The sequence below is a fragment of the Amblyraja radiata genome, chromosome 20, assembly GCF_010909765.2.
Source record: "Amblyraja radiata isolate CabotCenter1 chromosome 20, sAmbRad1.1.pri, whole genome shotgun sequence".
NCBI classification, from domain to species: Eukaryota; Metazoa; Chordata; class Chondrichthyes; order Rajiformes; family Rajidae; genus Amblyraja; species Amblyraja radiata.
Window position 1 is genome coordinate 17799040 of NC_045975.1, and position 24972 is coordinate 17824011.

The 24972-nt window shown below is 40.4% G+C and overlaps 1 protein-coding gene across 1 annotated transcript in view; it reads left to right on the forward strand.

Annotated features, from left to right (window-relative positions):
- The first annotated feature begins 4822 nt into the window (after positions 1-4822).
- abtb2 (ankyrin repeat and BTB domain containing 2) overlaps positions 4823-24972 on the forward strand; it is a 181698-nt gene continuing 161548 nt past the window's right edge. The window contains exons 1-2 of the mRNA XM_033038903.1: positions 4823-6079; positions 11620-11915. Coding sequence (XP_032894794.1) covers positions 5493-6079; positions 11620-11915 — 883 coding nt within the window. The 5' untranslated portion in view covers positions 4823-5492. The remainder of the gene's footprint in view (positions 6080-11619; positions 11916-24972) is intronic.

A 24972-nucleotide genomic window follows, 5' to 3' on the forward strand; every position in this document is an offset into this window, starting at 1 on the left:
AATGGTCTTCAGAGACCCACGCATGCCAGCTCTCAGAAAGTGACTGTCTGCCACTGACAGACGTGCAGTTACTCCACAGGCCCACTGCAGAAGATAATAGGAGGATGAACTTGGTGATATTACTCCCACTAACCCTCGCCTTCCTATTGTTCCTTCAGGGTTGCATGAAACTAAAACTCTTGTTTTATGGTCTTAGTGCAGATGTGAAGGCAATAAATGTGCTGGTGACCAAATGTCTCTCTCCCAAAATGAAATAGCACTTTAACAGTAATCTGCTGAAAACCAAACAAAACCTCTTTAACTGCTTTGAAATATCCTTTATCAGTTCTTACATTGCATATGAAAATTATTTTTCCAGGGGAGGGATGGGGGGAGGGAGAGGGGGGAGGAGGGCAAAAACACTGGGAAGGCACAGGAAACCCCAAGGATTCATTTTTGGTGTGCTGAAGCAGATTACAGAGATTAGTATTATCTCATTCAAAAACTTTGCCTCCACCCCTCACCAGCCACTGCCTAAGGTTGAACCACACTGTAACCTGACTGTTCCATTTGGCTTCAGACGGAGCTCTGACCACTCCATAACCAAGGCCACTCCATAACCAAGGCCACTGATGTCAACCTCTGTAAAACTGACCGTAACCTTTTACAGCCCACAAAAGGAAAGCTTCAGCCATGCTAATAAGGCGATATTTCAACTTGTAAAATCCTCAATTTTGTGCTCTCTATGGCCTCACCCCATCCACCCAATCTCTGTCATCTTCTTCACCCTCTAATATCTGTTTTGGGGTCACCTGTCTATCAAAAAAAGACAAGAAAACACAGGGACATATCTTATATTTGTCTTTGTAAAAACAGATCCATTTATTTTTGCTTCATCTCATTATTTTGGCTATACACCATGATCTATACTACTTCAAATACAGGATATGCAACAATGGGAATATTACATAAAAAACAGGAAAATAACCTGGAAGTTTGGAGACCTTCAGTTTCACTACTGAGTGCTATATTTACAGAAACACCCATATATCTAAATTCCTTAAAAATGTACTAAAATTACCTAAGTTATTAATACCTGTAATGGAAAAGGGGAATTTGACCAATGAATTGCTAATCATATTTTTTCTGCTGCTTGATTAACCTAATCCTGAATAAATGTTACAGTGTTGAGGGATGTTATGACGGGGTTTGCACCAATAGTTTTTTTTTAACAAATTTGACAGTTTTGACTTAAGCAAGAATATATTACATTTACGTCCCTTCACAGATTATCTAAATGGACAAAATTAATGCTAATACACATTTCAAGGATCAGATCATTTATTCCGAAGGAGCAAATGGAAATACAGGATGGAGGAATTTAGGATAGGAACTTCAAAGAGTGGGGTTCAGAGAAACCAAATCCTGGCATGCGAGGATTTTGAGCAACCCAAAATCCTGGGGGACCGCGCATCACTGCATATGCCACCACGCCTCACCACGCGCCATGCACACGTCACGACCCGCCAACCAATTTTTAGGATGTCACGTAAATGATGTGCAAATGATGCCCAAGTGGGAAATGCCCTTAAGCCTCACTGGCTGAGGTAAAGTAAGGATGTTTACACAAAGGACAGTGTTAGAGGAACAGTTTGGAGATGGAGAATTAAAAGGTGAAGAACAGCAACAATAATGTAAATGTATAACTCTTTTCACCAAAAGGTCATGAATTATTTAGGGAAATTTGCTGGCCTGATGTCACCTGGCATCCATCTCAACATGTTGCAGGTAGTCAGGCTTCTCCACATCTACAGGTTCTGCAATAAGTGGTGAATGGAATAACATTTTTGAAACAATAGACAATAGGTGCAGGAGTAGGCCATTCGGCACTTCGAGCCAGCACTGCCATTCAATGTGATCATGGCTGATCATCCCCATCAGTACCCCATTCCTGCCTTCTCCCCATATCCCCTGACTCCTAGCTCTCTCTTGAAAGCATCCAGAGAACCTGCCTCCACCGCCCTCTGAGGCAGAGAATTCCATAGACTTACCACTCTCTGTGAGAAAAAGTGTTTCCTCGTCTCCGTTCTAAATGGCTTACTCCTTAGTTTTAAACTGTGGCCCCTGGTTTTGGACTCCCCCAACATCGGGAACATGTTTCCTGCCTCTAGCGTGTCCAAACCCTTAACAATCTCATACGTTTCAAGAGATTCCCTCTCATCCCTTTAAACTCCAGTGTACACGCCCAGCTGCTCCATTCTCTCAGCATATGACAGTCCCGCCATCCCGGGAATTAACCTTGTAAACCTACGCTGCACTCCCTGAATAGCAAGAATGTCCTTCCTCAAATTAGGGGACCAAAACTGCACACAATACTCCAGGTGTGGTCTCACTAGGGCTCTGTACAACTGCAGAAGGACCTCTTTGCTCCTATATTCGATTCCTCTTGTTATAAAGGCCAACATTCCATTCACTCTCTTCACTGCCTGCTGCACCTGTATGCTTACTTTCATAGACTGATGTACAAGGACCCCCAGATCCCGTTGTACTTCCCCTTTTCCCAACTTGTCGCCATTTAGATAGTAATCCGTCTTCCTGTTTTTGCTACCAAAGTAGATAACCTCACATTTATCCGCATTAAACTTCATCTGCCGTGCATCTGCCCACTCCCCCAGCCTGTCCAAGTCACCCTGCATTCTCATTGCATCCTCCTCACAGTTCACACTGCCACCCAGCTTTGTGTCATCTGCAAATTTGCTAATGTTACTTTGAATCCCTTCATCCAAATCATTGATGTATATTGTAAACAGCTGCGGTCCCAGCACCGAGCCTTGCGGTACCCCACTAGTCACTGCCTGCTATTCAGAAAGGGACCCGTTAATCCCTACTCTTTGTTTCCTGTCTGCCAACCACTTCTCTATCCATGTCAGCACTCTACCCCCAATACCATGTGCCCTAATTTTGCCCACTAATCTCCTATGTGGGACCTTATCAAATGCTTTATGAAAGTCCAGGTACACTAAAAATTCCAGAAGATTGAAACAGCTATTGACAGGTTTTATTGCTTTGGAGCACTAGTGGAAATTAAAGGGAGGTACATTGTGTCAAAGTACAGATTAGACATGATCCAACTGAATCACAGAAAAGACTGTGAAGCCCTCTCCCTTTACAGTGGATCAAGATCATGTAGAGATTTAGATGAGAGTTTCAAATTTGGTCCTCTGGGAGACGTGGAGACCAAGTAAATGAGCAAAGATTGAATAAGATATATTATAGACACATCTGGCACAGCTGAAATGTTTTGAAGTCTGGCGATAGCCAGTAGAGCATTAGAGTAGCAGAATCTGAAACTTTCAGTTGGAGATGAGTTTTTAGCACTACAGAACAAAATTATATAAACAATTCAAATGTTTTAATGTGAAAGGGTAGTTTTAACATTCCTTTCAACTGGGGAACGCAGACTGTTTCGCAGAACACCTTCCCCTGTCCGCCTTGGCCTACGTGAACTCCCGGTTGCCAATCACTATAAATCTCCTTCCCATATTGACCTTTCTGTCCTGGCCTCCTCTATTGTCAGCGTGAGGCCAAATACAACTTGGAGGAACAGCACCTCATGGTTCGTTTGGGCAACTTACAGCCCAGCTGTAGGAAAAATATGTTTTCTAATTTCAAGTAACCTTTGCTTCCCCTCTCTCTCGCTCTCTCTCTGCCCCCCCCCCCCTCGACTAATTTCACTGTCCTCCCGATTAATTTAGCTGATTGTATGCCTTGTTGTTACCTTCCGCCTCAGCCAACGATGAATAATTCTACATTCCTTGATCATCGCCTGCTTTGATCTGTTGTTTTCACACCTCGCCATTCATTGGGAAAGGGAAAATCAATTTCATTTTATTTAGTCCTGTAGTACTTTTTTTTATTGATAACTTGTATTAGAAATGTCAACACTTCAAGAGTTCAGAGTCTTTCCTTTGAACATCACAGATGACACTATCAAGGTGTCCAATTTTGCCTCTAGTCTCCCCATCTGGTGTAAACCAGCGTCTGTAGTTCCTCCTCCACCAATCACCTGACTAAAACCAAAGATATCTTTGCTACAGTCTGAAGGAATCCGACCTAAAATGTTGTCTGTCCATTCCCTCCACAGATGCTGCCTGACTCACTGAGTTACCCCAGCACTTGCTAAAAATAGAAATAGTTAGAAGTATTCGACAGGTAAAGCAACATGTGTGGATAGCAGACAAAAGTGCTGGAGAAACTCAGCGGGTGCAGCAGCATCTATGGAGCGAAGGAAATAGGCAACGTTTCGGGCCGAAACTCTTCTTCAGACTGGGCGGGAGAAGAAAGGTGGATAGCAAGAGAGTTAATTAAACCTTCCAGGTCGACGACCTTTCCTCACGAAGCTGAAGAAGGGTCTCGGCCCGCAATGTCACCTCTTTATCTTCTCCAGAAATGCTGCCTGATCCCATGACTTACTCCAGCGTTTTGTGTCTATCTTCGGTGTAAACCAGGAACCTGCAGTTCCTTCCTACACCTCAGAGATGTTAGCCTGACTCGTTGAGCCGCTTCATCCCAGCACGTGGATAAAAATGCTGGAGAAACTCCTTCTTAAACTCTTAATCATCCCAGCACGTTGTGTCTGTCTTTCGGTGTAAATAAACCAAGAACCTGCAGTTCCTTCCTACATCAGCGGTGTGGAGTAGCGTTTGGTTATCTGATCCCTTTGCTCCGGCGCCGCCTGGCCCCCAGCGCGAGCGCACAAATACATACGAGCGCGCACACAAACGAATGAACGAGCATAAGCGAGCACGCGCGTTAAATTTGCATCTTGCATTCGGTTGGTTGTGGACGCGAGATTGAGGAGGAGGCGGCACGCGGATCTGGCGCACAGGGCTCGAGCAGCGGACAGCCGGCGGAGCGAGCGCCGCACACGCCGTTTGATGCCCAGTCATGAACTAAACGGTGTATATATACACACACAGCACGCCCTTTGCAAGGATACCGGCGCCGATTCTTGGGAAAAATACAATAACTTCTCACACACAAAAAAACCACCTATAGTTTTTGGAACTAGAGAGAAGAGAACCCCCCCCCACCCCACAGATTTCCGCACTTGCAGTTGCGAGCAGAAGTTCGGCGAAGAGAGTTAAAGGGGCCGCAAGTTGCACAGAAGGCGGAGTCACAGTTTTCAGTCTTTTCGGTTTATATTTAAAAATCATAGGGCACCGCAGATGACAAGTGAAAGTTTTTTCCTCGCCCTCCCACTGATATTTTTCACGGACTCGCAGAAGTGAGCGGATGGTGAAGTTTGGAGGAGTTCGCTGTTTCGGATAATTAAAGAGCCGTTATCAGGAGAGGAATTGCAGACTGAAGAAAGGTTGCACGGCTCATCTCCGCCCGGATCACAGTGTCAGGACGCTCGCTGTGCTTTATGTCTTGAAGAGTTGGACAGCACCCCATCGGCACTGACTTGGCTTGGACGTGTGCAGGCTGTTCCAAGCTGCGCGCCTCACACAATGGCGGGATTGTACAACTCCACCTTGAAGACGCTGGAAGATCTGACATTGGACTCGGGTTATGGGGCAGGGGATTCTTGCAGATCTCTCAGTCTCTCCTCCAGGTCGAACTCTCAAGCCTTCCAAGCAGCCCACAACAGAGGGAACTGGTGGTATATTTCTGGCTCCATGAATAGCCGAAATAACAGTTGGGATACCGTCAACACAGTGCTGCCGGAGGACCCGGAGATCAACGACATCTTCTTTAAATGCCCCCGGCTCCCGGAGCTGGAGGAATTCCCATGGAGCGACGAAGACATTGGACAGATTCTGAAGAAAGGAAGACCAGGAGAGTGTGGAAAACTCTTCTCTCAGGATGCTGTCAGGAAATTGTCCTTCTTGTTGAGGAGAGCTTTGATCAGGATCTCACGGGAGGCGCAGCGACTGAGTGTCGTGCACTGCAAGTGCACCAAATTCGAGGTCCAGAGCGCCATCAGACTAGTCCTGTCCTGGTCCCTGTCCGAAAGCTGCATCTCTGCCTCAGTTAAAGCCCTCTCCCTGTATAACATGAGCGCCGGCGATAGGCTGAGGAAAAGCAAGAGCTCCAGGTACCTAGTGTATTATTTTGTATATGTCGAATAAACAAGCTGAACGTAAGTTTAAATATTGTTACGAGTGGGTACGGTTAAGTCAGCCAAACGTGCTTGCAGTGTATATATTAGTTCTATGCACAATCACTGCATGCTGCAAAGATCCTGGTGAACTGAGGAGGGCACATTGATCCCAGTTTCTCACATACCACATATTTAAAACTAAATTAGTCCCCTCATTGAGGCACAAAGAAAGTTGGTGTGCAATTTGGACGTTTTACATTGGTGTACAAGGTGTGTTTATTCCAAGGTGAAACTGCAGATTGGACAGATAAGAGGAATATTTACAGCTCAAACTAGCCTTGCTACCCTTGACAGTTTTAAAAGCTGGCAATGACAATGGAAACTGTTCAGTTGCCCACATGAAACCCTATACTTTGAAGATTATGTTTTAAAGGTGTTAAAACTAGAACATAGAAAAGTACAGCTCAGGAACAGGGCCTTCAGCCCACAATGTCCATGCAGAACATGATGCCAAGTTAAACTAATCTTCTATGCCCGCTCATGATCCATATCCCTCCATTTGCCTTTCCAAAAGCCTCTTAAATGCCAATTTCATATCTGCCTCCACTGTGCCACCCATAGCAGCCTGTTCCAGACACACACTGCTCTATGTAGAGAAATTGCCCCTCACTTCTCCTTTAAAGCTTACTTCTCTCACCCTAAAATGATGCCCTTTCATCTTTGACATTGTCAACCTGTGAAAAAGGTTCTGACTATCTACGCTATGTATGCCCCTCATAATTGTACACACCTAACAAGTCTCCCCTCAGCCTCCAATGCTCCAGAGAAAATAAACCCAAGATCGTCCAACTCTCCTTTGTAGTTGATACCCTCTAATCTAGGCACATTCTGGTAAACCTCTTCTGCATCCTTCCAAAGCCTCCACGTCATTCCTGTAATGGGGCGACCTGAACTGTACACAGAACTGATTCAGAATTGAGCAACTGAAATCCAACTCACTAACTGCACGTGATAATTTGTCCGGTGGATTTTGGTTTGTGAAGTTATTTGCGAGTAAGGTTTTGATTGAAGTTAAAATTGGTAATTATCCTATATTGTACTAATTAGACTTTACCACCTTCTGCAACACCATCACTGTCCCGCCATCGATCAGCCTGTCTCACAACAAATGACTTTGGTCATTAATGCCTTAAGTGCATTTTGAAAATAGTGTGGCATAATGAATGATAATAGAAACTCAGCATAATTCATGCTTGTGGCTGGTACTGATTTTTTTTTTTGAGGGGGAATTTTCGAAAATATCAGTTTTTGATTTTTTCTTTCTAATCAAAACATTTTATTCATATTATATGTTAAGCATGGATGGTTCTTGAATCATGATTTTGTTTAATCACTCATATTATAAAAGCTTTCAGGGTAAATGTTTTCTCTGCATTTACCAATATTAGCAAGATTGCATTGATGCTAATTCACTTACAGTTAACTCATTGACAATGTAGAGAGATTCAATGACTGCCGGATGTTATATTGTGAAATTGTTTTGATCCCATTAGTTCTATGCCACAACACAATATAGATGATGGTGGCATAATATTGAGAGAGTAGTACGTGAAATGTATTTAACAGACCAAATATGTTATTTATTTGCAATTTACCTAGAAAAAGATCCCATTATGATGTTGTTCATAATGAACAGTTACAATTTTAAGTCTGAAGAAGGGTTTCGACCCGAAAGGTTGCCAATTTCCTTCGCTCCATAGATGCTGCCTCACCCGCTGAGTTACTCCAGCATTTTTGTCTACCTTCGATTTTCTAGCATCTGCAGTTCCTTCTTATACAATTTTAAGACAGCATTTTGGAAAAATAATGTTTTACAATAGAAGCAAAATAAATAGTTTAGTGGAATACATTTTTAGGATTCTACTTCAGTAGCTCAGCATGAGTTATCCATATTGCCACAGTTATCTTTTAGTAAAACATTGTTGTAATCATGTGTGCAGACTGGCGTAACTATCAACAAGATAAATGTTTTTTTAATGTTTTTCATGTAGCAGCAAAATATTTTGCTTTCCATTTGTCAAAGATGTTTTTCAAAATCAATTTCAATTTATAAAACATACTAGACTAAGTGGGACCTGTTGGGTCCCAGCATCACACGGGAGGGCTGGTCCCCCAACGCAATATTCCACCTCTCCACCAATTCCAATATTGGTGGCCAGTGGGGTGGGGGGGCTAGTATGCACATTGCGGGCCGAATGGATTCTTGGGCTGGCGGCTCAGTCACTCAAGCCTGTTGTGCTGGCAGCTCACTCACTCACGGCTGGTGGGCTCGCAGTTGACTCACGGCTATTCCTTGAAATTCCATTTCAAGCAGGGTGCAAGGCCGCCAAATTCAAATGCAGTTTCATACCATTTCAAGCAGGGTGCAAGGCCGCTAAAGACAGCGAGTCATGACCTCTCCCTCCCCCATCTTGCAGAGACTGAGCCACGCCCACACTTCCGAGTTTTATAGTCCATCCCCCTCCCACCAGAAGGGGCATGGCCTTCATGGCATGATTGACAGGAGAGAGAATCTCAACATTTTGTAAACACTGATAACTCTTTTATTTTTAATCGATGGGAAAAATCCTCAGTACCTGATGAGCGGAGGGGGACTCTGAGTAAGATGGCCAAAAATCACAGCCGTACCTGGTAGCGTTTTTACTAAAATCAATATAAAGCGCAAACAGGAAATGGTCAAGATTAGACTTTTAATTATATAGAAGGCAAGGCAGCTCTAATTAGGCAAGGCAGCTCACTTTAGCACTTTCAAAACCAAAGGCAAGGCAGCTCGCTTTAGCACTTTCAAAACCAAAGGCAAGGCAGCTCGCTTTAGCACTTTCAAAACCAAAGGCAAGGCAGCTTGCTTTAGCACTTTCAAAGCCAAAGGTAAGGCAGCTCGCTTTAGCACTTTCAAAACCAAAGGCATGGCAGCTCGCTTTAGCACTTTCAAAACCAAAGGCAAGGCAGCTTGCTTTAGCACTTTCAAAACCAAAGGCAAGGCAGCTTGCTTTAGCACTTTCAAAACCAAAGGCAAGGCAGCTTGCTTTAGCACTTTCAAACCAAAACACACTTTTGCATTTTCAAACGACATTTTCAAACCACATTAAGGGCACTGACAGGTCAGTAAAACCACTCACAGTTTAGTAGACATGTGTTCAGCGTTATTCACAGCTCAGACTGAGAATTACGACCTCTCACTCCCCCATCTTGCAGAGAACTGAGGCATCTCCACACTTCCGGGTTTTATAGTCCCCTCCGGAAGGGGTGTGGCCTTCAGAAGAGAGAATCTCAACATTTTTTAAACACTAATAACACTTTTATCTTTAATCAATGGGGAAAATCCTCTTGTCCTGCGCAGCTTACAGTTTACACTTATTAATAAGTGAAATTCCAGGAAGTGCAATCCTAGTTTGTTTAATATATCCAAAGTAATTTAAGGTTGTCCAGGTATGATTCTTGTTCTGGGCATCAAGACTTCTATTACATTTCCTAATTAAAAATCAATAAAACGGCATATGCTGAAAATCTGAAAAAAAATGAGAATGCTAGAAATGCTTAACAAGTCATGCAATAATTATGTTTCACCTTCCACAGATGCTGCATGACTTGCTCAATATTTCCAGAATTTTCAGATTAAATATCCACATGTGGTGCTTTCAGCTTGCAATGGTTTCCCAGTAGTCATCTAACTGGAACTTGTAAAGCTGCAGCATTAATTTATTTACTTCTAAAGAAGTTCTGTTGATATAAAGGTCAGCATTTTGTTAGCCCCTTTGATTATTTTCTATAATTGTGCCTGACCTATATACATGAACCCCAAATAAATTTCAGCCTGCATTGTTTCTAGATCTTTAATATTTGCAAAATACTTTTAGATGTAAAGTGGATGATCCTATATTTGCTAACATTAAAAATGCCCGTGCCAAAATCTTGCCTTTTCACTTCAAGTAATATCTTGTAATTTTATGCTTCCATTAATAACTGCTTAATAACAAAGTAATGGGCACAGATTTACAATCTAAAGGCAAAGCTCCCAGATCAAAAGAATGTTATGGATGCTCAAACTTCAGCCTTCAATGTTAGTAACTACTTCCTTTAAAGCCATAGAGTGAGAATTATTGAGTAATGTAGATGTCTTCTTTTTTTTTGTGCTAATTTCTTAATTATAGTGAATTTGATTACTCAGTATTTCCATCAGTACCCAGTGTTGATATTTAATTCCAACACTATTATTCAGGTTCAGCCATGAACAGAGGGTCAGTGATGCCAGTGTGTTTAACATAGCCACTTGGAATTTTGTAGGGTCTTTGATAAGATTCCATGTGGCTACCTGATCAAAATGTAAAAGACCAGGGGATCTTAGATAAGAGTGGTGGATTGAATCCAACAATGGATCAATGATAGGAAGCAACAGGTAATTGTTGATTTAGTAATTGGAATTCTGTTACCAGTGATTTTCCACGTGGTGCCCTAGTCCTTTGGTGTTTGGAATATACTTTAATGATTCAGACCTAAGTATAGGACCATGATAAAGAAGTCTGCAAATGATACCAAAATTCTCCTTGACATTAGGAAGGGAGCTTTAGATTGTAGAAAGATCTTATAGGGTAGAAAAATGGCAAATGGAATTTAATCCAAAGAAAAGTGAGAATGTGATTTGCTGAGATACGGGAAGATAAATTGGAGGATATTAATTGGTCTGGAGCAACAGGGGGATCTTGGAGTACAGGTATTTGTGTCCATGGATCCTAAAACCCAGTGGATGAGATGGTTTAAAAAAAATTTTTTAAAAATCTTTTCTGGATTTGCTGAGGCAAAGAATATAAGGATAGGAGTTATGCTGGATCTGTAAAACATGTGTTAAGCCACCATTTGAGTACAGTGTGCAGTTCTGTGCAGCAAATATGCACTACAGAGGGTGCAGAGAAGATTATGAAAATACTGCCAGGACTGAAAGATTGTAGTTATGAGGATAGGAAGCTAAGTCAGAATGATCAATTTACCTTGGGAGAAGGGTCATAACCTAGATTAGGGAGGAGACAAAGAGCTATGTCTTCACCCAGTAGTTGATGTGGTTCTGCAGTTGACTCACTGAAAAGAATTGTATACCTAGTGCTTGAAATGGGATTAGATTGGTAACTGAAGATAGACGTAAAAAGCTGGAGTAACTCAGCGGGACTGGCAGCAACTCTGGAGAGAAGGAATGGGTGACATTTCGGGTCGAGATCGTTCTTCAGATTGGTAGCTTCTTTTCTGATTTGCACAGCAGATGACCTCTTATATTGTAAATTTTCTGTTGTTTGGTGGTTTTATGAGATAGTGTAAATGCTGTATTAAAAAGCAGAATATATGTTGAAGGAAAATGGGCAAGTTTCCAGAACTGAAATCATTTCTGGTAGTTGAATGACATGCCCTTTTGGAGTTCTGCCATCTTTATTCCCTGTTGATCTGATTTGGACATGTGTTAATGTCGCTTTTATCAATGCTTTCAGGTGTGGCCTTACTTTCTCAGTGGGACGCTTCTTTAGATGGATGGTGGACACAAGAGTTTCAGTCCGCATCCACGAGTATGCTGCTATCTCTTTGGCTGCCTGCATGGAGAGTCTGCTGGAAGAGATTGGGATCAGAGTAGCAGCCGGGCATGGTTCCGAAGGAGGAAGCGGAGGCATGCATGACAGCAGGCATGAGTTGTTGACTGAAATGCTGGAGATGTGCATCAACAATGACGCTGAGCTTTGGGGAGTCCTGCAGCCATATGAACATCTTATCTGTGGCAAGAATGCGAATGGTAAGGAGAGAGGGATAAAACCCTTTTGAAGTGTTGCTAATTCAGTCTATTCACTTGCACTTTCATGTTAAATGGTGAAAATCAAAGATCTTAGAGCTCCGCTCTAAGATCTTTGGTGAAAATGATAAAACTGTAGAGGAAGACGTTAAAACACAAGAGTGCACCATCTCTGGGAAAGATCAAAGAATGTTATTCAGTAGAAGAGAGTAAAACTTCAGTTGTAAAGTATGTTTAATTGATTTTTTTTGGAAGTGAAAATATGTGGGTTTTAAGAAGAAATCTCGTACCTGAGTAAATCACGTGTTTTTCTCTTGCTAGTTTTATTTCAACACCTTTGCAAAAGGCTAAGGTCTAACGTGCAAAGCAAACAGATAGATGAAAATGGTAATATTAGATTATACACAGATAAGCAGTGTGACACCGTTTGTATTTGGTAAAATAATAAACGTATGGAGAATTGAGTTGGAGGTCCTGACTCTTGCAAAGGAGTGTGTCCTCAGAGAAAAGAGATGCAATTCCATTCTGTGCACAGTTGGCAAGCAGAGAACATTCTTGTATCATTTCCAATTTGAAATAAACCTCCAAAATAATCCACAATAAATTAAAATTGCGGCTCCCCAGGGGCATGCACCCTTGCAAGACCCAGAGATGGCATCAGCTGTTACTGAAATCTTTCTCTGTTGGGAGTTGTGGACCTGAGGATTAGTATTTAATTATTGTTCGCAGCCTGTATTTGTTTTTTGTTTTTTAATGGTTGTGGGAGATATGTGGTGAGTTCTCTATATTGGCAGTGCTCTACCTCTCCTTACAGTGAGCTTTTCCTTGAAATAAGAAGCGTGCAAATCAGGTACCTCTGCTTAAGTTTCAAGGCCATTTTAATTGTTGTTACAGGTGACATTGAATGTGTGAGAGGTGATAAAAAGAATTGTAGGTTTATTAAATAATATAACATGTCAATTCTAATATGATGGTATAATATGAAACATTACAATGTAAACATTTAGTTTAAACTTTTGATTACTGCTGGTCGCATTTGCTCCTTATGTCCTGAAACAGACTATTTATCAATGCAATATAACAAATATATTTCACAACGTGACAAAAAAAACAATGTATGGGCTTTTTATATTATAAAATATTTGTTGGTATTGTGCTCTGAAACAGAATACTGATTACTAAAGGGAACATAATTAAATGGTGCTATTAAATAGAATTAATCATAGCTGTATGCTAAAAATAAAATAAAATTGTGCTTACATTATATTTTCAGTCCATTATTAAGTAGAAGACAAGCTTGTGTGCTTCTAGTGGGATCGGTATTTTTTTCTCTTCAGGAAATTTGAAACTGATTAAAGTCACACAGTTCAGTAGTCAATGATTTATGTTAGTCTTAAAAATGTACATTCAAAGGGGCAGTGATTTTGTTTTGAGTTGTATCTAGTTTAAAAATCGGAATAAAAGCAGATGGATTGCTATAATAACGTTGTTAAAACTTTCCAAAAGTAAAATGATGATGGATGAGAGAATTTCAGAGATGTGACTATTAATTCCAAAATTTCATCATTTCAACAACAGCAACTACAGAGTTTTAGACTACAGCTGAACAAATGGATTAATTAATTCACGGGACTTTTCTCCAATTTCTTCCATAAACAAAAAGCTGGGAAATTTCATCCCTTGTTACCACAGAATTGAAGGGTTGATTAAATATTTCTGCTTATCAGTATTCAATCTCGTTGAGGTTTAAACTGATTGGCTTACAGTATCAAGCTTGGATTAAGAGAAAAACGTGGTAATTATGTCTGTGAAACTGCCATTTGCTATCATAGGCTGAGCAGTAGTGTTACTCTATTTGAATTATAGGACTTTGAGGGGTCTCTTGCTATGTATTTAAAAATCAACTGTGAGCTGAAGTTTTTGAAATATCTATTTCCTAAACAAGAGTCAATTTATTTCGTACCCACATAAACTATTTGCAAAAATCAGCTTCCTGATATTTGCCCAATATTCACTCTTCCTCTCAAAAAGTGTAAACTGGTGTTACTTCAGAATTAAAACATGTGTATGGCCATAATAATTTTATTATGTGTTGGCAAAAACCATTGGCAATAAATGTGTCTAATTTTGGCAATTCTTCAAGTCAATATGAAGAATCAAGCAAATAAACTGGAGCTTGATGTTGTTACATTAATTAAAAACTTAAAGAACAAGTAACAACAGAATAATTCCAGGTAATAGTCAAGAGAAATTACTTCTGAAAAATTCCAATTCCTAGAGTTGTAGAGAGAGCCAAACTTAGAGATCCCTTTAGTTTATTGTCCATGTTGAGCGTCAACAATACTTTCTGTACACTTAAATCTACCATAGCACATTTTATTCATAAACATTAACTTTGACCCTTCCCCTTAGACCTGTGTGATCAAGGAGAAATGTAATATAGTCATACCAACCCAGTGCGAGGTGAATACTTGCTCACTGGTTAGAATTGCCTGTAATTTTACTGGAATTAACATTAAAGTGAGATCAGCTACAATAAATATGATCAGGCTGATGAAGAGGGCTTTGTGATTTAGACAATTAGTGTGTAAAATAACTACATCTGAGATATGAGCGGTTTGTTTTTGACAAAACATGTTTTGAGTTCATTTGTTTCTGGGACTGGGACAATGTTGCATGAGATACAAAAGCACCATTGTTTGAAAAGACAGGCAGTTTGTATTTTGTCAGATGTAGGGACAGACCCATATTTTTTCTATTGTGACTTCAAGCACCAAAATAGAACATGTAAAAAGTGAATAACTGAAAGGGACCAGATGGACTATAGTCCAGGGTTTTGAAAGAGGTAGCTTTGTGGATTGTGGAGGCACTAATTGTGATCTTTCAACAATGACTAGAATCAGGAGTGGTTCCAGAGGATTGGAAAATTGCAGATGTTACTCCGTTGTTCAAGAAGGGAACGAGGCAAAAGAGGGGAAACTATAGGATGGTTAACCTGACTTCAGCGGTAGGTAAGGATTTAGAGTTCAAGTTTAAGGATGAGGTTTCAGAGTACTTTGAAGCACATGATAAAATAGGCCAAAGTCAGCGTGGTTTTGTGATGGGGTGATCTTGCCTGACCAATCAGTTGGAATTCTTTGAGGAAGTTAATAGCAAGAAGTCTGTGGATGTTGCTTACTTGGATTTTCAGAGGGCCTTTGATAAAGTGCCGCACATGAGACTGCTAAACAAGATGAGAGCCCATGGTATTAGATGGAAGATGATAGCATGCATTGTAAATTGGGTGAATGGGTGAATAGCAGAAGGCAAAGAGTGGGAATTAATGGAGCTTTTTCTGGTTGGCTCTCAGTGACTAGTGGTGATCTGCAGGGGTCTGCTACTTTTCATGTTGTATATTAATGATTTGAATGATGGAATTGGAATGGAATACTTTATGGAATACTTTATTGTCGCATGTGACAAGGCACAGTGAAATTCTTTGCTTGCATACCCAAGATATGCAAATAGTCGCCACATAAACGGCGCTGACAAAAGTTATTTTGAGATGACTAAAATATAAAAGCAAGGATGTAATGCTGAGGCTTTATGAGGCAATGGGCGGACCATATTTGGAGCATTGTGAGCAGTTTTAGGCTCCATATCTGTGGAGGGGTATGCTGACTCTGGAGAGGGTCCAGAGGAGATTGACAAAAATGATCCCAGTGATGTATGGGTTAATGTTTGACTTGGTCTGTACTTGCTGGAATTTAGAAGAATGAGCGGGGACCTCTGAAACTTACAGAATACTGGAAGGCCTGTACAGAGTGGAAGTGGGGAGGATATTTCCACAAGTGGGAGGGCTAAGACCAGAGGACACGGCCTCAGAACAGAGGACGTACCTTAAGAATGGAGATGAGGAGGAATTTCTTTAGCCAGAGGGTGGTGAATCTGGGGAAGTGGAGGCCAAGTCATTAGGTATTTTTAAAGCAGAGATTGACAGGTTCTTGATAAGTAAGGGTGACAAAGGTTACGGAAACTAGACAGGAGAATGGGGATGAGAGGGAAAGCTCGATCAGCCATGATTGAATGACGGAGAAAACCCAATTCGCTCCTATGACTTAGGAACTTATGAATATTTTTATTGTAGAATAGAAAGACCAAAATTACTTTTAACATGCACCATTGAGAATAGTCTTAAACAACACCGACAAGTCCTACTCGATCTCCTGGTTGCTAATCATTTTAACGCCACTTCTCATTCCCATACTGATCTTTCTGTCCTGGGCAGCCTCCATTGCTAGAGTGAGGCCACACGCAAATTGGAGGAACAGCACTTCATATTCCACTCGGGTAACCCCCCCCCCCCCCACCGACTTGTGTTTATTCTAGGATAACACCTCATTGCTGCATTGTGGAAACACTACACTGTGATGCTGTGATAAACTGGCCTAATTTCTATTCTTTGATAGAAAAGAGCCCGTGACAATTTTCTGGAAGGAACGTGCAGGTTGTCCACATTTATCACTTAATCAGCATTACTGTAGGGAAAAATAAAACTGGATTATCTGATTATTATCCCATTGCTGTTTATTGGACCTTGTAATTCCAAAATTGACCACCAAATTTGCTAAATTACATTAAATTCTTCACAACCAATCTAGTAATTTAAGAACTTTTCAGAAATGAGGTCTATAATGCAAGTTCTATTCTGTACGTTTATCTTACAGAAATCGTGCTAATTTGCTGTAATAGTGATAAAAGCTGCATAACATTAGTTTAATAAACGTAAGCCCATGCCCAACACCATAGTGGAAGGGAACAAAATAGAGCAAATACTGGACATTTTAGCAAGCCAAAAATAAACTTTGCTCCGACGCAGATCACACAATCAAAAGGTATGCTGTGGGGTATCTGCAACCTCTCTATGACGGATCAGAATAGTATAATGATCATCAGTCATTCTATTATCACTTTTAGTCCTTTCTGATAGGACAGTGGTTGCATCACAAAGGTAAAATGCTTTCCATAAATGATAAAAGTTTACAGCTTGAATTTGTTCTCAATAGTTTGTACTGGTACAAAATGTGGCTTACACTAGCATATTTATCAACTGGAACTGGAACTTTACTTTACGTTTAAAGTTAATGAAATACTAAGTCACAGGGCACTTAGTGCGTGTTTCTAACATTAAATTTTGCAATGGGAGTAATACATCTTGTTCATGGTCTCAATCCATGACAAAACTAAGCTGACAAATTGAATAATTCAAGCTAAAACTGATGACCAAGTTTGTTTTTAGAAGTGGTATGGTTCCTAGAATACAAAACAAAATTACTCGTATGGTATCTTGCCTTACAAAATAGAATATTTTCAAAGTAAAATAAATAGCAAAAGTATAATGTGATCTTGAATATTTTACTGCCTCATCCTATTTATTGGAACTCTGATGTAAACAGTTAAGTTTACATCAGGTAACCTGGAAGGTAAATTATTTTAATTTCTATTACTTTAATTGCACAATTGTTGTCTGATCAATTAAAATCAGTTTATCCCAAAGACCCACAGACATCGAGTTGGCTCATTTTGAAATGTTCTAAATAGTTTCCTCCTTAGTTGAAGCAATGACAACGATAACTTACATTTTTACGCTACAATACTTGTATATTGTGTATTGTAAACATTTGTCAGGGTAATTCAAGTAATTTGTTTCAGAGCCAATGACACAGATATCGGGAGGGGAGACAAAGGCTTGGGTCAAAGCATGAAACCTCTTAATTTCACTCACCCCCCCCCCCCTTTTTCCTTCTCCCCGACCCACCATCTGATATATTGCAAAATATTTGACTTTGTTCCTACTGAATCAAATTTTCAAATTCCAGTCTCAAATTTTTGAAACTTTTTTTTAACCTTGTTGAAGTCACAGGGGAATTATTAACAGATTATATAAGATTCCCATGTAGGTCTAGGATTAATCATTTGACTGCTCTTTAAGCATCTTAAACCAACAGGATTGACTATGATAATTGTCAAAGTCCTGGGATCTGGTTTTTATGCTTGCATTCTATGGTAGAAAATGGTATAAAAGGACGTGGAACCATTTTTTCTTAATTAAAAGGCATAACATTTTTAACAAAAAAGAGAAGTTGAAAAAAGAGAATAATGTGGGATGGAAGCTAATTTAAAGTCAACCTCATTCGTGCAAATATGCTGTTAGTTTTCACTGCCAGACAGTATATATACAGTCAGAGCAATAAAGATGTAATTCATTAGGCTGTTATTTCATATCATACATGGGCCCTGATTTAGTAGCTCCTATTTTCAACATGAATGTGCCAGCTCAAAGCTTCAGTAATTAAAAACGTAAGTTAAATATCTTTATGCATGAACAATATGCATTCAAGGTTGGGAATGGCAAAACTGATGTATATCCACGTTGCAAGTGTTTCTGTCCTCATTGTTCCACAGGTTTTTCTTTTTCGTGTATGGCAGAGAAATTGAATCACTCACAGCTGGTGTACACATGGCAACACCTTGCCTATATATAATTTAAATAGAAGGAGCAATAAAAAAATAATGCGGAAGAAGTCATTTGACCTATAATTTATGATCAGGTCTTTGCCTGATGGTCTACATTGCTACTTGCTCAAACAGCATTCATAAAATGTTCTCCTTTTTAATTTATCTCTTCATATTTAAACCTGTATTTCTTACAAAAGTTAAGTTCACCCCCCCTCTGTCCCTCAACATGACTAATTCATTGTTCAATAAGTTTATTTTCATCTCTTTCTCCCCTGCCACCCATCCTTGAGCCAGTGAAGGATGTTAAAATATTAAATAAATGCAAGTTGGGTTTTGTTGATATTGACCATGATGCACAGCAGCAAATGTGTTCTGAAAGGTAAACTATTGCTAAGAAGTCTTTTGGTTGACTGGCGATGAACTTTACTGAAACATTTCACTTGTTTACCCATGCAGATGTTTGGTAGGAGTTGAAAGTTCAGATTCAGATTCAGATTCAATTTTAATTGTCATTGTCAGTGTACAGTACAAAGACAACGAAATGCATTTAGCATCTTCCTGGAAGAGCGACATAGCAAATGATTTGAATAAATAATAATATGTGTCCGGTGGGGGGGTGTGATTGGCAGTCACCGAGGTACGTTGTTGAGTAGAGTGACAGCCGCCGGGAAGAAGCTGTTCCTGGACCTGCTGGTTCGGCAACGGAGAGACCTGTAGCGCCTCCCGGATGGTAGGAGGGTAAACAGTCCATGGTTGGGGTGAGAGCAGTCCTTGGCGATACTGAGCGCCCTCCGCAGACAACGCTTGCTTTGGACAGACTCAATGGAGGGGAGCGAGGAACCAGTGATGCGTTGGGCAATTTTCACCACCCTCTGCAATGCCTTCCGGTCGGAGACAGAGCAGTTGCCATACCATACTGTGATGCAGTTGGTAAGGATGCTCTCGATGGTGCAGTGGTAGAAGTTCACCAGGATCTGAGGAGACAGATGGACCTTCTTCAGTCTCCTCAGGAAGAAGAGACGCTGGTGAGCCTTCTTGATCAGAGTTGAGGTATTGTGGGTCCAAGAGAGGTCATCGGAGATGTTGACTCCCAGGAACCTGAAGCTAGAAACACGTTCCACCTCCGTCCTGTTAATGTGGATGGGGGTGTGCGTGCCGCCCCTGGACTTCCTGATTGAAGATTGCGGTACAGATGAGATTACAGTTTTTTCCAGTGAGCAGGATAGTTCCAGGTTAGGTAACGTCCTGTGCTGAGCTGGCAGCTTGCAGACAGCCCCACACATTATATTTTGCACCAGTGGCTCGTAGTATGTTTGGTCAAGATTTTGCACTTTCCTGAAGGAGTGCAAGGGGACAGAATTTAACTCTATTCTAATGACCTCCCTCCACAGCTGAAAGACTGTCCAGATTACAGAACCAACTATAGTTCTTACCCATTACCACCCCTCCCCTCCCCAATATATTAGCCTACAGTTTTGCTTTAGCTTTATAAGTGGAACAGCAAAATTATTGTAACTAACTAAAGTGGGGGCGTTACTTTAATCAGGTTTATGTAGCCCATCCCGGAATCAAATAAACACAGCACGAGAGCTCATGTACAGTATGTTTTTTATTTTTACTCTGTGCTCATTGATAGAACCCTAAAATGTTTTGACTTTCTTCTTACAAAAAGTAAAATGTTGTTGATATTAAAGAAAGCACATTCCAGATGTTTGAAAGCAGCATAGTAAAAACTGGCAAAGACTGGTTTGTGTCACTGTTGTTTGGGGTGAGAGCATCTGGGTTTGATGCATGATCTTATTCATACAACATGCTGAGTTTCTCCACAATGATAAGAAAGTTGTACATGCGAGTACATTCCGAATACAGGGTGCAGTGCTCATGGTCTATCCTTTATTTTCTGTTGGAATAGTTTATTACAGAAATTATTTGACGTGTATCAATTTTCTTCCAGGTAAAGGCGATGGCAGTACTGTGTCACCCAGTTCTTTTCCCTCCTCCATCAGCTAATTTAACCCCAAGCCCCCAGCTTCGTGTCCCCTGTTTTTCTTCTCCCATGTTGCCCTGTCGCTTTGCATCCACAATCTCTCCCCCTGGTTCTAGTTTACCCCCACCTTCATTCCTTATAGAATGTCACCATTCTCATCCCTTTGTCTTCTCCACTTATCATCTTCAGACTTAGTTACTATATCCCCCGCCTGACTGCCAATCCACCTGTACTACCTGCATCGATCAATCACATGCTAATTCTTGCTCCACCCTTTCTCCTCGCCCTTCTCTACCAGCTTTCTCTGATCAAAACGCCCTCTGTACATTTCTCTCTACAGATGCTGCCTGACCCGCTGAGTTCCTCAAGCAGTTTGATTTTTAGACAATGCTAAGTCAGTAGAGCAATCAAATATATATGTAAATGTTCTATTTAAATAAAATACTTAATTCTGTGTTTTTAGTAATTGGAGCAAAATGTTTAGGTACCTGGAAATATGAAACAAAATACAAAATGCTGGAAGCAGTCTGTAGATCAGGGAGTGTTTGTGGCGACAGAAACAGAATCAACGGTTCTAATCGTGGAGCCTTCATACAATACAATACAATACAATACAATACCTTTTATTTGTCATTTGAACCTCACATGAGGTTCAAACGAAATTTGGTTTCTGCAGCCATACAAAAAAGAACCAAGACACACACCAACACAATTCAATTCACATAAACATCCATCACAGTGAGTCCTCCTCACTGTGACGGAAGGCAAAACTTAAACATATCTCTCCCCTGCACTCCCCTCTCCCCCCCATGTCAGAGTCAAAGCCCCCGGCGGGCGATGTTAAATGTCCCGCAGCCATTAAATGTCCCACAGCCATATGTCCAGTTCATCAAACTGGACATATGTGGAAAGAAGAATGTTTTAAGTTACAGAGAGAGGGAAGAATAGAAAGAACCGCAGAAATGCCAGTGATGGGGCAAAAGACCAAAGTTAACATCGAAAACATTTAAATCGGAGACAAAAATGAAATAAAAGGAAAAAATTGCAACTGAAACATGCAACAATAGTAGAGCAGCTGATAGAGCTGCTTTCTCACAGTGCCGGAAACCCAGGTTTAATCGTGACCTCCGGTGATACTTGTGTTCGGTATACAAGTTCTGTGACCGCGTGAATTTCTTCCAGGTGCTCCGGTTTCCTCCCACATCCCAAAGAAGTGCGGGTTTGCAAGTTAATTGGCTCTGTAAATTGTCCCTAATATCTATGGAATGTATGTGAAAGTGAGATAAGATAACAGAACTAGTGAGAACAGATGATCGATCATTGGCGAGAACTTGGTGGGGCGAAGTATCTCTCAATCAAAACATTTATGGTGAGTGGAAAAGAGAAAAATACACTTGCCTGAAATTGTTGAATTTGTTACTGATTCCTTGTTGCAACAGGCCCAGAGAATGAATGGATCTTGGTGCATCAGTACAAACCATTTACAGGTAGATCAAAGAGGAGTGGGAGGGAGATGTTAAAGATATAGCAGTAGGAATTTGCATTGGTCAAAGCCATGTCTGTCTCTTCATGTGACATGTCTTCATGTGACAATATTCGGGCCTGCCCTCTCAGCTGATTCCCTGACTGAATGTAGTAATGCTGCTTCCTGCACTTGGAACACAATTAAAATGTATTTACAAAAAAAGACAAAAATTGCTGGAGTAACTCAGCGGGTCAGGCAACACATCTGGAAAAACATCGCAACATTTTGGGTCAGGACTGATCCATGTTTTCCTTTTTTTGTAAACCGAATTCTGCAGTTTCTTGTGTCTTACAATTATCATTACCTTTGTTGCCAATTGTGATCTTGGCCTCACCTTTCTCTGTCTCTGCATATATGCTGCTGGATATTTCAGTTTCAGTTTGTTCTTTTGATTTCATTTCCCTCTCAAGCTGCTGATACTTGACGTACCTGAACTGCATCCCTTCACAGATGTCTCCTCTGTTCTCTTCACCCCTTCCTCCCAACCTTACTGCAATTAAAAACACACTCCTTTTCTCATTTTAATTTGTTTCTAGTGTTGTGAATTTTGCTTCATACTAACAAATATTCCTGAAGAAATGGCGGACATACCCCACTACTGTCAATAAACCTGTTGAATAAGACAAACTTATGTGCTTGGGTAAATGTGCAGTTTGCTGCTATGTCTTCCGATGTAAGTAAGAATTTGTTTAATGACCTGGAGATTCTCCCTGATAATGTTCTTCCTGTTAAAGTTAGAGAAGTATAAAGTGTCCATGTTTGCCGATGACTTGAAAAGTAGGTGGGAGGGCAAATAGTAATATGGACATTTGAACTCAGCAACATGATATAAATGAAATGAAATTAAACATAAAGTGAAAAAAAAAGGAAATTGAGTTTAATGTGGGAAATTGTATGGTCATGCACATCAATAGGAAGCAAATTATTATTTAAATAGAGACACATTGCAAAGGATACTGAGTTGGATGATCAGCCATGATCATATTGAATGGCGGTGCAGGCTCGAAGGGCTGAATGGCCTACTCCTGCACCTATTTTCTATGTTTCTATGAGCAGAGGACAAAGGATTTTGGTTCTCCTGTGCATGACATGGTTATTTTGCAGATGTAGGAAATAATTAAAAAGGCAAATGGAACATTAAACGTTATTGCTAGGAGGATGGAGATTAATTATTTTTGCTTTAATTGTAGTGAGGCCATACTTGTAGTACGTGCACAGTTTTTGTTTCCTTTTGAAGAAAGGGTATACTGAAGAAGCCAGAAGATATTACTAGGCTAATTCATGGGCTGGGAGGGTTGGCCTATAATGGATGGCTAAAAATTGTTAGATCTGTATTCTTTAGAGTTTGGAAGAATAATAAGGCATTTTTATTTAAAATATATAACATTCAAAGGTGGCATCACATGGTAGGTGTTGAGATGTTCTCACTGAAGAGTAGTTGAGGCCTGGGGCAGATTCTCACGAACACATTGTATAACGGTGCAGGCTTGAAGGACCTACTCAATTCCCATCTTTCTTGTGTATGGTTATTTTGGTGTTGTCAGTTTGGTACTTAAGGTCACAAACATGAGCACAATTCAAGTTTCCATCTACTTCTCCTAATATCATAAACATTGTGCTTGGAACAGCATAAATGTCCATGCAAATGTGGCCAATTTTAATCACCACTTGAATTTTTCACTAATTACACCTGTTTACATGAGATCCTCGGGGACAGAACAACATTTTTGACAAAATTTAAGCTAGAATCTTTTGACACAAGTGCTTCAAACTGAGTATTGTACCCAAACTAGTAAATCGTTTAGTACAACTTTCAAAACTTGGACTGAATTCAAATCTAGTTACAAATTGTCAGTGGATTGACATTGTGATTTAAGGTGCTTATATTATGTAATTGAACTCATTTTCACATTTATTATCAAACTTTACCAAGTTCAAACTCTTAAATATAAAAAGGGGTATTTTTTAAAGCTTTTTAAAATTATAACAAATGCACGTGGTAGTAGGCCTTGCATTTCCCAGATTACAATTGGTCTGATCTTGGGCCTCAACTCTTACTCACTCTCCAAAAACCTTTAATCTTCCCTCATCCTTTTTCTATCTTGGACGAATCATGTATGCCCATAACTTGGAGTCAATCATTCTAAACATTCACAATCCTTTATCAGTGAAATATCTTCATTTCCCCTTTAACATTTTGAGTTTCAATGGGATTGACACCTATTCGTCTGCGTGTTATACTGCACGGCCAGCTCACTCATCCCAGAAATGAATACGTTAAAATGTTGGGTTGGTTTTGATCCGTTTCTGAGCTGTTTTATTTTAATTCTGATGTTAATTCATGAACTGGTAAATTCCTAGCATTTATAAGAGCATAAAATATAGGAATTTAAATAAATCAAGAAAGGTAAGCAGGCTGTTTATCAAATGCTAATGTGCTCAATATTCGTATCTTTTTATGCTATGGTTAGAATTGGCTGATGCCAGGTCTCCATGGCTATCAATATCTCCTAGACCATTGCTTAGAGGTGCAGAAGCCAAATACATTATTCTTTTTTGTTTTTCAGCTGTGATTAGCTGGCACTTAAGCATAGAACTCTGATCTGTGTGGCAAAATTTAACATTAACTCTGCACTTACACTTGTACTACATGGATATCCACAGGTCTCTGGAGCTTAACATCTCCAAGACCAAGGAGCTGTGTTGTGGGGGGAGGCGAACATCTTCCCCCCAACCTCTCTTTGAACCTCTGAGGCTGAATGGGCATACAGTTGAGCAGGTAGAGGCCTTTAGATACCTGGGCACAGAGATTGACACCCGCCTGTCCTTCTCCCAGCACACAGACTCTTTGTACAAGAAGGCACAGCAACGCCTGTTCCTGCTGAGGAAACTCAGGAGCTTTGATGTCAGACAGGACATTTTAACAGCTGTCTATAAATCACTTATAGAATCTGTACTCACCTTTAACATCACATCCTGGTTCACCCTCACCTCTGTCAAAGACAAATCAAAGCTTTCCCGGATCATCAATCAAGCAAGCAAAATAACTG